Source organism: Schistocerca piceifrons, chromosome X (genome assembly GCF_021461385.2).
Source record: "Schistocerca piceifrons isolate TAMUIC-IGC-003096 chromosome X, iqSchPice1.1, whole genome shotgun sequence".
NCBI lineage: Eukaryota > Metazoa > Arthropoda > Insecta > Orthoptera > Acrididae > Schistocerca > Schistocerca piceifrons.
This window is the reverse complement of record NC_060149.1, coordinates 87,358,400-87,371,350: the sequence shown is the minus strand read 5'-3', so window position 1 is coordinate 87,371,350 and position 12,951 is coordinate 87,358,400. Positions and strand designations below refer to the sequence as shown.

Here is a 12,951-nt window from a genome sequence, read left to right as displayed (position 1 = left end):
GTAGAAACTAAATTTGTATTTAATTCACCAGCAATGCTCAGAAAATAATTGTTAAATACTGTACATATACCTGATTTATCAGTAACAGAAATATTTTTACTATGAACTGACTTTACATCGCCGACCTTGTGCTGCTGCTAACCACACACCTCCTTCACAACTCACCACATGGTTTTAATTTTATCCTGTGAATTTGCTATCCTACTTGCATACCACATACTCTTAGCCTTCCTAATAACATTTTTGAGCACCTTACCGCTTTGTTCTACACAATATCCTTATCCCACTACTCAGCCACCTGGGCTGCCTATTACTCCTAGTACACCGTTTACAATATTCTAATGGAAAGCAACTCTCAAAGAGCATGAGAAATGTGATAAGGAAAGCATTATATTTATCATCTATGTTATCGGCACTATAAAAATCCTGTCATTCTTGTTCCTTGACAAGGCTTAAAAAACCTCTCTATTGTTGTTGGATTAACTTTCCTACATACTTTGTAATTATATGTGACCATTGTTTGCGTACAAAAGACTTTTAGTGTTAAAATGTGTGCATCATGGTCTGAGAGGCCATTCATCCTTTTGGTTGGATGTACCTTGGATCCCTTCATCCAGCCCTGCATGGAGCTGTGAGTGAAGGGTCACCAACACAGCTCGCATCTGAACACAGAAATCTCAGTCCCTACTCATATTAAAGGCAGTGGAACTATAGATTAGCCATTTACAGAGACAGGAGCTGCCACCTAACTAACCAGTTCTACAACTGTAATGGGCTGTTCACACAAACGCAGGTGCCTGTTGTGATACATATGGCAGAAATATACACTACACAATTATTAAAATGCGGAACTCTGGCTAACAGACTCACAAACATGGAAGAAATTTAAGAATTTAAACCAAAATGCACATATACACCGAAGAGCCAAACAAACTGATACACCTGCCTAATATTGCGTAGGGCCCCCGCGAGCACACAGAAGTGCTGCAACCACGATGTGGCAAGGAATCGACTAATGCCTGAAGTAGTGCTGGAGGGAATTGACATAAGGAATCCTGCAGGGCTGTCCATAAATTCTTAAGAGTACGAGGGGGTGGAAATCTCTTCTGAGCAGCACATTGCAAGGCATCCCAGATATGCTCAGTAATGTTCACGTTGGGCAAGTTTGGTGGCCAGTGGAAATGTTTAAAACCAGGAGAGTGTTCCTGGAGCCACTCTGCAGCAACTCTGGAAGTGTAGGGTGTCGCATTGTCCTGCTGGAACTCCCCAAGTCCGTCGGAATGCACAATGAACATGAATGGATGCAGGTGATCAGACAGGACGCTTATGTACATGCCACCTGTCAGAGTCATATCTAGATGTATCAGGGGCCCCATAACACTCCAACTGCACATGCCCCACACCATTACAGAGTCTCCACCAGCTTGACCATTTGATGCAATTTGAAATTATACTTGTCCAACCAGGCAAAATGTTTCCAGTCATCAACAGTCCAATGCCAGTGCTGATGGGCCCAGGTGAGACATAAAGCTTTGTGTCGTGCAGTCATCAAGGGTAGATGAGTGGCCTTAGGCTCCGAAAGCCCTTATTGATGATGTTTCATTGACACTTTTTGATGACCCAGCATTGAAGTCTGCAGTAATTTGTGGAAGAGCTCCGCTTCTGTCACATTGAACAATTCTCTTCAGTCATCATTGGTCCTGTTCTCGCAGGATCTTTTTCCAGCTGCAGCGATGTTGGAGATTTGATGTTTCATTTGATTCCTGATATTCATGGTACTCTCGTGAAATGGTCGTACCGGAAAATCCCCACTTCATCGCTAACTCGGAGGTGCTATGGCCCATTGCTCATGCACTGACTATAACACCATGTTCAACCTCACTTAAATCTCAATAACCTGCCCCTGTAGCAGCAGTAGTCGATCTAACAACTGCACCACATACTTGTTGCCTTATATAGGCATTGCCAACTGCTGCGCCATATTCTGCCTGTTTACATCTCTCTGTATTTGAATACGCACGCCTCTACCAGTTTCTTTGGCACTTCAGTGTAGAAACGAGTGCACACTGCTGATACAAGCTGCCAACCTCTGTAAGTACTTACATTTGTCCCCAACAAATGTGCTTCCAGTGAAAAGTGTTAGTTCTTATTGATGACAATGTTCTTTTAACCGGTATTTGATACTGAATTTTATGTGAGAATACATCATATACTTGATTTAAAATAAGATAATTTTCATTCATTGTAAAGTATTGACTTTATATATTCCTGAATTTTTCAAAACATTATTCACTGTGTTTCATGACACTTATTCATTTCTATGAACGTTTAGCCTATGATAACATGTTTATTTAAGACTATGTGAAGTAAATAAGTCATACTTGGTTGTCCATTTTGCTTCCATCTGCAGTCAGTTTCCTCCATTTGCTGTGATCATCAGAGAGTTGCTCCCACATCTCACTGTCAATATTAAATGCACACACATCACACTTGACACAATTCCTAAAGCGTAGTGAAGGTCTTCCATGAGGTCTCTTTGTTCCTGATATTTCACTGAGTAACGTGCACCAGGGTAGACGGGGGTGGTCCACACGATGCAGATGTCCTAACCACCGCAGGTGACATTGCTTGAGCGTGGCAGTGAAACTCTGTTGTTTTGCCATTTTCAGAACAATATCACTTGCACATGATCCTTCCATGATATTCCCAAAATGCTCCATGAGCACTGCAGGTGAAAGGCGTTGAGCTTTCATTCCTGTTTGGCACATACGTCCAAGTCTCAGCTCCATACAGGAGAATACTCAGCACACACGATTGATACACAAGTATTTTTGTTGACAATGTAAGATGTTTGTTGTCCCATGCTTGTGTGTGGAACTTTCAAAAAGTGCTGGCAGCCTCTCCTAATCGTGCATTTATCTCATCAATCAGGGAGAGATCTTCTGTCATTATTGAACCAAGACAGCAGAATTTATTGACTACCTTCAACAAGGATCTGTCCAGTTTGATGACAGGCGGATCTATGTATCCTTGTGCCATGACAACCATCTTCTTAACATTTATAGACATGGAGAAGAGCTTGTATGCAGTAGAGAATTCATTCTTGCATATCACCTTGAGTATGCACTACAGATGCAGCATTGTCAGCAAATAAAAAGCTATTTATAAGCGAGTCTTCTTGGAAGCACTTGGATCTGAGTAGAGAAATGTTGTAGAGCTTCACATCAGCTCTGGTATACAGATGAATGCCCAGGTTAGTTTCACCAAAAGCAACTTTGAGGAGTGCTGAGAAAAAAAAATTGAACAGAGTGGAAGCCAGTGCGCAGCCTTGATGAATCCTCCTCCTTTTCACAGCAAACGGATAAGATGTGATTCTGTCGAAGACCACAGCACCTTCCATATCTTCGTGAAAAGCCATGTTCATCTTTAAGAGCTTTGGAGGACACCCTATCTTAAAAAGTACTGCATGAAGTCCTTCTCTGCTGACTGCGTCAAAAGCCTTGTTTAGGTCGATAAAGGCAATGAACAGAGGGGTTTTCTGCTCATGGCACTTTTCCTGAACTTGCCGAAATGTGAAGATCATATCAACTGTGGATTATTGGGGGTGAAACCCACATTGTTCCTCAGGGCATATGCGCTCAACGAGCTCGTGAAGTCTGCCCAACACAACAGGGGCAAATGTTTTTCCAGGTATACTCAGAAGTGAGATTCGACGGTGACAGTTGCAATTGCTGTGATCACCTTTACTTTTGTATAAAGTAAAGATATTGGCATTGTGCATGTCTTGCGACACAGTACCCTCAGCCCAACATTTCAGTAAGAGGTTGAAAAGCAGTGGAAAACCTAGCTTAAGTTTTACAATTTCTGTGGAGATGTTGTCTTTGCCAGGGCACTTCCCACATTTAAGCTGTACAATTGCTCTTTGAAGCTGATCCATAGTAAGCATGACATCCAAGTCATGGTAAGGTGTCATCTGAGGAATTTCATCCACTGCATTTGGACTAATGTTGATGGGATGTGAGTAAAGGCTGGAGTAATGTTCTTCCAAATAGTGCAATTGACGATTTCGATCTGTGATGACTTTTCCATCTATTCCCTCGAATGGTACGCTCTTCTTTGGAATGGGTCCAATGGCCCATTTGATGCCCAAGTATACACCACCAATGTCACCAGCATTGAAACACTCCTGTATGCCAGTGCACAGTTGCTCCCAATAGGAATTGATGCAGTTGCGAACAGTGCGTTGAACAGCTGCCTTTGCTTTGCTTAGCTCCCTGCATGTAGAATTGCATGGGTTTTTACATCAGCTGACAGTGGCCTGATGCTTAGCCTCAAGGAGAGGTTTCAGGACATCTACATTCTTGATGAACCAATTCTGGGATTTTGCTTCCAGATTACCAAACACATTTCCAGCCGTAATAGTATGAAGCAATTTTATGTTCTGCCAGTCTTTAAAAATAGGAGTACTGGGTCCCCAGGGATCCACGTCTTTTCGTATCTCATCACTAATTACTTCTATTGCAGCAGTGTTTCTTGTTTGGCAAAGATTAATTTTTGTTTTGCAAGGTGTTCTGGCAGAGTGAAACTTTTTAGTCACACAACACACTTTTGTCACTACTAGTGCATGATCCGTGTCACAGTCCGCACTAATTAAAAAACGTGTAGAAAGTAATGCAGATCTTTCCTTTTAGTTAGAATAAGATCTAATTGGTGCCAATGTTTTGAGCATCCAGGAAACCTTGCGGTTCAGTTTGCCTTTAAAGTATGGATTGGTGACGCACAACTGATACTTTTTACAGAATTCAAGCAACCATAGACCATTTTCATTCATCTTGCCCACTCCATGTTTGCCTAGACAGTCAGGCCAAGTGGCAAAATCACTAACAATATGATCATTGAAATCACCAAGGATGCATAGACGGTCCCCAGAGTGCACTCCTTGTACCACATTGCTGAGTTGTTCATAAAAGTGATCCTTGGCATCTGCAGCTGAAGTAAGTGTTGATGCATATACAGATATCAGCGTCACTGGCCTTTATTTGTTGTGAAATGCAGAGTCATAATGTGTTCCGAGATCCCTATCAGATTTTCGGTACAACACAGCAAATCATTGCGAACAGCAAAACCGATTCCGTGCTGTCTGGGGCTACCAACCTCTTTGCCCTTCCAGAAAAAAAGTGTAGTTTTCCCCTTCTTCTGGTAGCCTGGTTTCCTGCAGTACTGTTATAGCGATATTAAGTCTAACTAGCTCTAAGATGATAGCAGCCATTACGCGTAGCTCTTGTGAGCTTCCAAAAGTGTCCAGGAAGCCTTTCAGCATAGAGCGGAAGTTCCACGTACTGATGCATAATGAAATGTCTTTACTTTTCATTTTATTTTTATTTTTTATTTTTCTAGCAGCGAGTGTCAATATTATGGTGACGACTTCTAGCAATGCTAGTGTTCCATACACCCAATGGAACAATTGGCACCAGGGTGGGCCAGTAACCAACTGACTGGGGGCTGCCCAGCTTGAAGCAGAAGGTGACTGGCCAGAGGACCTACAATGGGCCCTCCCACTGTCAATAGCAACCCCTGGTGCCCACTCTTACGCCAATTAGAGTGAGTTTATGACTGGTAACTGCCATTATCCGTGTTGTTTTCACATGGATGGAGTGTCCTCTCCATGGGTGCTACTGCGCCTGGGATGCAGGTTACGGTGATCTTGCCCACTACTAATGCCACCCTCTCGGCCTAGCTGACTAGTTCCACAGGAGCAAAAATACATGACATGTGAAGTCAGGTTGGCTGCAGACAATTGCTGTTCATTTCCAGTTGGACCATGCTTGCGCCTAACGGAAGTGCCGATTCCGGGTTTCAATTTGGAATTGTCTGTCTCCTATACGGATGGCATGCCATTGCTAACAAAGTCTATATCTCTGAAGACAAGAGATGGGAAACAGGATGTGATAAGAGGAAAGAAAGGGTGTTGTGAGAGACAATTTGTCTGGCTCCTCTGCAGAGGCTCGTCCAGCTTGGGAGGCCCTGCTGGTAGCTACGCTATGGCTGGCATGGCCCTCTGCTTCCCTGGAGCACGCAAAACCTGTCACCCACATGGACAGTGCTACTCTAAGGTGGTGTCTCCTGAGAGGAATTGTGGAAAAAAAGTAGAACAATAACTGAAACAAAAGCAGTCTGTTTGAAAGTGCACATCTTTGAAATTAATATCTGCATCCAGGTAACATTCAGTATTGTTTCTCCACCCCCTGCATTGTAACAGGCTTGGATCTTCCACATGTTTGTCCAGATGTTTCTGCTCAAGCCTTCCCCACTCTGAGAGTAGCCCTCCTGAGAAAATGTAGGGCTCGAGAAGAGTTCCTGCAATGATGGACTATGAGTTTTAACTCATTCAAAGCATGGTCAACTGGGTTTATATGAACAGATACCACATACAGTTACATCTGGTTCACTCCTGTCTCCTGGAGGAAGGTGTTCGGAAGATTGGGTTAGTGTGTTCACAAAATTATCATCTTCTGCAAGTGTGAAGCAATTCCTGAAATGTTGACTGTAGAGCTGCACAATAGTTTGGAGGATCCTGTATTCATACTGCATAGCCTTCAACTAACCTTCAATAGCAATGAGAGGTATTTGACATATGTACGTGATACCAGGCCAAAATATAACTTTACCACCCCCCTGCTAAACTCATGGAACGGCATGCCTGAGACATGTACTGGTACCTGGCCATTTACACACTATTCTACAACAACCATAAGGCATTAGATAAATCTTGCAATCATCAGTGAAGAGAATCTGATGACAATGAATGAGGTTCCATTCCAAATACTCTCTTGCCCACTACCCTTGTGCAACACAATAGAAACAGATCCCTATAAGTTAAATTCTATAGCTATGAGGGTTGCCCAGAAAGTAATGTACCACATTTTATTTCTCCACTGAAAACAATGAGTGTAACTTTACATACGTATTATCTAAAGTCACCTGAGTGAGCGCGATAAGTTTCCACCACTTCCAGCAGATAGCATAGCTGCAGGACAGTTTCAAAATGGTGTCTGTAGGTGATGTATGTTACAAGCAATGTGCCGTCATTTAATTTCTCACTGCAAAGAAAGAAACTGTGGGGAATATTCATACATGCTTGTGCAAAGTCTATGGAGCATCTACTGTCGACAGAGTACAGTTAGTTGCTGGGCACGGAGGGTGAGGTCATCAGGTGGTTCACCAGAGCTCCAAGTTTTGAAGCGATCAGAGAGACCATCCACGGCTGTCACACCAGACATGTTGTAGTGAGCTGATGTTGTCATTCACAAGGACAGACACATTACGACTCGGCAGTTGGCACTATACCTGTCAATCAGCAATGGAAGGTCACACAGTGAAGCACTGACTCTGCCACCAGGACAGGGACTGGTACAGACAGGGCATACACACCCTTGTTTCGCACTGGAGGACGGCCACAGAATGGGATGGAGATTACATGGAAAATAGAATGTGTAGATAAAACACCATTCTTTCGTGTGTGTAATTCTCATTATGTTCAATAAGAATTTTTGAAGAAAAAACATGCAGCGCATTACTTTCTGGGCAACCCTCATACCTCTACATCTATACTCCATAACTGGACAATACTCTTTGTGAACCACTGTCACTGCCCGTCTTTACTGTGTAATTCACAAATATTATGAAGACTGACTTTTGGTAAGTGTCAGTGTTTGTGTTACTTTATACCTCATGAATTTTAACTTTGTGGTCTTCTCAAGAGATATATGTAGGAAGAACCAATATATTGGTTGACTCTTCTACAAATGTACACTCTGAGGATTTTAACAGTAAACTACTCCATCATGCACATCTCTCTTGTAGCATTTACCTATGGAGTTAAAAGAGTTTACTAAATGAACCTCTTAACTACTGTGCTGCTCTACTTTGAAACTTCTCTATTTCCTCTATCAGTCTTACCTGGCAGTGGTCCCAGGCTGTAACAATACTCATTTATCAGTCAAATGAGGATTTTTTTAAGCTATTATGTGTGGGCTATGCTTCTTACAGATTCTTCCATTGTTTCTCAATGTGGCATCTGCCATTCCAACAATTAGTTTTATGTGCAAAATATAAGTTCATTCTTGCAGAAAAGGAAACAGCAACCAGCCACTGCTAAAACGCTATTTATTTACACAAGTAACATTGTTTTCAGTTTCAAACTGACAGGTTCATCCACAGACAGCTGTTGTTCACATTTATATTACATTTGTCGTTTAAATTAGTTGTCAGCTGTCCCTCCCCCCCCCCCCCTTCCCCCACACCTACCCCCATGAGGAGGAGAAAAAAAAGAACACAGCTGACAACCAATGTTAAACAACAAATGTAATCTAAATCTGAACAGCCATCTGAAGATGGACCTGTCACTTTGAAACCAGTAATGGAAATATTTGTGTAAATAAACAGCATTATTAACAGTGACTGGTAGCTGTTTCTGATTTGCAAGAATCAGCTTGTACTTCGTACACATTTGCAGGCTAAAAATATCAGTTTTGAACAAAATACCGTCAGTTTTTTGTGGTTGTTCCACTCTGAATCTCTTCGTATGCTGACTTGCAGGTATTTAACAGACACAGCTGTTGCCAACAATTGATTGGCAATTACATAATCAAATAATATAGGGTCCATCCGCTCATCTATGCAGAACTGATCCTGTGGAAATGGTCGAATACTATTTGGATTGACACACACTTCCCAGGTTCTCCTAAAAAATTTTCTTTTTCTTTTTGGGGTGCCTATTACCCATACTTTGTAGGTAGTGGCCATCAGCTTGTGTTGTTCACTACACATAATCAGTATGAGGCAGATGTTCCACATTATATGTCTCACATTAGCAGATAAATATTCTATTGAATACTGTAGACAACTTCTCTTGCTGACAACACCAGTTGCCATAATACAACTATGTGTGCAAAGTCCAAGCTCAAAATGGCCCTTCATGGCAGGCTGAACAGTGTACGTGGGCTCCATTGTCCCATTCACATCTGGAGACACAGCGTACAGAACTGTATTGAGAATGCAGGTTTACTTTTACCTCCACTAAACAAGTGGCTGCATTTTGCTATTTCCTGCGGTCAAAAGAGTATTGGAAAAACAGGTTTCTGATCAAAGAACACAATCTATGTAATTTATGAGCACTGAGGGTACTAAAGTATGGAATACATGAGAAATATTGTGATAACCTACAATATGTCTAAAAAAAACAGGTAATGTATACAAAAATATAAAACTGGTCCTGACTGACAGATGTCCTCTAACAGTAACGCTGTGCTGTTAGGACTGCGTTGTCCTGTAAGCTCATCATACTCGGTGAAACAGCTGCTAAATAACATTAGTCCAATGCATTGTGGTAGCATTAAGTTATACAACTGGAAGAGCAGAAATATCACTCAGCCATCACGAAGTGGCATAACGTTCGAGTTAACCAAAAATTACTTACAGAGTTCTAGTAATTACTATCTGCAAGTAACTTGTACAATTTGATTGCCAGCGATATGCAGAAACTGTGATATCCAGAAACTGGAGAAATGTATTCACAAATTTTGTTTGCAGACAGCTTCTTGACATTGTTGTGTGTGAAAGTTGTAAGAATACCGCAAATGAGAGAGATTTTATAGACAGTGACTGTTTGTGCATGCACATGTGATAATCATTAAATGTTACTATCTCTCCAACATTTAAGAACCTCCAGCATGTTGGAACAGCTGTGGATAAGAAACTTCTGTTACTCCGTACAACAGAAAACCAGTCCAAAGTTGCAAATTTTGATGATTACCTTCGGGCTGGGACTCATTTTCAAATCGTCGTAACATGGTCAAAAATGGTATTTCTGAAAATGTAAAAACGATATAAAAAATGTGCAAATGAAGAGTTACAGTGCATACTGATAACTGTAACTGTTCATTTGTACATTTTTGACACAGTTTTCACATTACTTTAAATACCATTTCTGACTATCTTAGGATGATTTAAAAAGGTTACTTGCCCAAAACTAGTCATCAAGTGAATAAAAAACGTGAAATTTGCAACTTTGGACTGGTTCTTTGTTGTACTCTCCAACATTACCTGAAGAGTAATAATGAAATAAATTTTGGTTTCAGAGCTCCATACGCAGCAACTTCACTGAAGCTGGAATAGAAATTCAGGTTGGGCAAAGGATTTATAAACAAGTTATTTTCATGTTCTGTGGATCATGCAGTCTCTTGCTATGACATGGAATGGGTAGAATACTTCACAATTACAATCTTTCTCAGAGAAACATAAAGCAACATTCTGATGATTTACAGTAATCTTAATCTATTTGATTTATTAAAATTTTATTTTACAAATGGCAATTCATACTTAGCTCTATGTGCAGGATTCTCCATGTCACTAGATGAGCAGTGAAATATTTTTATGGCCGAACACAGCACGTCTTTCTGAGTCACGCTTCTCTTTCTAGTATACATTTATAAATTCTAATGTAGTTCTTTTTATGCCAAATCCCAATCTCTCTTATTTCGTTCTTAGAGTCCTGATGTGAAGTGAATGCTGGTTCTTTAAATTTTCCAATAGTGTTTCATGGAAAGACTGCCTTCTTCCTCTCAAGGATTCCCATCTACGTTCACAAAGCATTTTCATAACATTTTCATACTGAATGAATCAGCTGGTAACAGAGCTTACAACACATCTCTGGACTGCTTCCACGTCTTTCTTTAATCTGATGCGGTGAGGATCCCAAAGAACTGAGCAGTACTCAAGAATGGGCCACACAAGCATTCTGTATGCTGTCTGCTTTTTAGGTGTACTACATTCAGTTTCTAGTCACTGCATTACATCTAGATACTTGATCAATCTGACAGTCAAGCAGAATGGCATTCAACCATTAGAGGAATCCTTCTCCCACCCATCCACAATAACTTACATTTATCCCCATTTAAAAAATAAATAAATAAATAAACTGTCATTCATCACACAAATTAAAAGGTTCTGTCCAAGCCCCTACAGTCATTCAACGATGATATTCCCCTGCACATAATAGCTTCACCTGCAAAACTGTCTTAGACTGTGCCTCGTTCTATCTGATATACCACTTATGTACACAGAGAACAAAAGTGGACCTATCACCTCCCTGGGGCACTCCTGACATTACCTTTCTTTCTGATGAATAGTCACCATCCAGAAAAATGCACAGGGTTCCATCACTCTGAAAGTCTTTTGAGCTAGTCACATATTTGTGACTCTGTTCCATGTGTTCAGACCTTTGTTAACATTCAGCAGAGTGGTACTGCATGGACTACAAGACCAAACATAAGCAGTAAAACAAACTGTAAATAATAGTAACAAAACAATGAACAGTTTAATTTTCACTTGTTTCCAAAACTATTTCAAATCACAACTTTCCATTATTTACACGCTAGTCAAAGACAGAACTGCACAGCCTAGCATATTCGCATGTAATGATAACAAATGGACTGGAAACATTTTAACCATATATCAATGGTAATTATATTTTTGATGGAAGTGAGACTAGTTCCGCAGCTGCTGTTGCGAGTTTGCTAATTTGCTCTGAGGCTGCAATGTATTGCTTTTCTTGGTAGTTTCGATGATTTGTTTCAGTTTCATCTAGAAAATACCTGGAAACCAGAAATGACTGTACTAAAGCCAGGATAACAAAAACAGTTTGTTTTATAACATGGAAATTAACAGAATTACAAAATACTAACTCATGTTCCTCAGATATAAAAAAATATAAAGGTCTTCATTTTCAAGGTAGTCGTGCAATAATTGGTATGAAATTTGAAGTACAAGTGATGTACTGGGCTACAATCAATATTTTAGTGGATTTCAGAACTGCACATTTCCAAATCTACTGCACATGCAGCACCAAATACCTAACAAATAATCAACACAATCTAAAAACTTGTAAAACTCTCATATTTACCATTAGTATTTATTATATTTCTTTAATTCTTACATGCTTCAGCATTTAGCATTTTTAAAGGAACAAAATCCTATAAAAGTATTTTGTCAAAGTTAATCACATGAAGCATAAGTTTGGTTGTATGCTTCACATGATTAATTTTGATGTGATACTTTTTATCAATAAGGTTTTGTTCCTTTGAAAATGGCTTGAGATGTTGAAATGCTTAAGGATTACAGATAGGAGTTTTATTATAAGGGCAGGATATGACAGCCACACCTCACAAAGCTTTTATGCAATATGTATTTACAATTTACAAATTTCTGGTTGGAATATGAATATTTGAAGGAGTGAAGGTAATCACTCATTGTACAGATGTGGCACTGAGTAGCTAACACACACATATACAAAATTTAAGTAGAGGTAGTTCACAAATGTCTGTGCCATGAACATTTCTTTTTGTAGCACTTGTTTCATGAGGGGCAGGTATTGGTATGATCTGAAGAGCTGGAGGATTTTATGATAGAAGATTTGGTATCATGTTTACATGCCTGTTGACCGCCTGAGTGTGTTAACTGTATACTGAGCAGTTACCTTTACTCCATCTACTGTAAAAAAAATCTTAATGGATTATCTTCCAATTTTATAAGTATTTTTGTCATACACAATTTTCAAATAATAATCTAGTTTGTTCATACCATTCACAGTACTTACTTGTCCTTGATATTCATAGTAGAAATGGTATATTGTTTGATAAATGCCAGTAAGCACACTTCTTCAGGTAATTTTGAGGAAGTCACGTGGCGTTAAACCACAATATCTGAGGTTTCATGTAACAAAGGTGTATACAAGACCAGTGAAGCACATAATTTTGGTTTTGCTCTTTTTTTTTCTTTTTTTTTCTTAGCTCTCAGGAAGGGCATTGTTGAATGCTTAGTTACAAGTTGAATCTTGTTTATGTGGATGATTACTTCTACTCTTTACATGGCTGAAATATGAAGAAACACTTT

The 12,951-nt window shown here is 40.0% G+C and overlaps 1 protein-coding gene across 3 annotated transcripts in view; it reads right to left on the bottom strand.

The window, feature by feature from the left end:
- Positions 1-11,348: 11,348 nt before the first annotated feature.
- The window catches only part of LOC124722992 (malonyl-CoA decarboxylase, mitochondrial-like), a 100,464-nt gene continuing 98,861 nt past the window's right edge, over positions 11,349-12,951 (bottom strand). For all 3 annotated transcript variants that reach the window (XM_047248162.1, XM_047248163.1, XM_047248161.1), the window contains one exon: positions 11,349-11,654. In XM_047248162.1, coding sequence (XP_047104118.1) covers positions 11,525-11,654 — 130 coding nt within the window. In that variant the 3' untranslated portion in view covers positions 11,349-11,524. The remainder of the gene's footprint in view (positions 11,655-12,951) is intronic.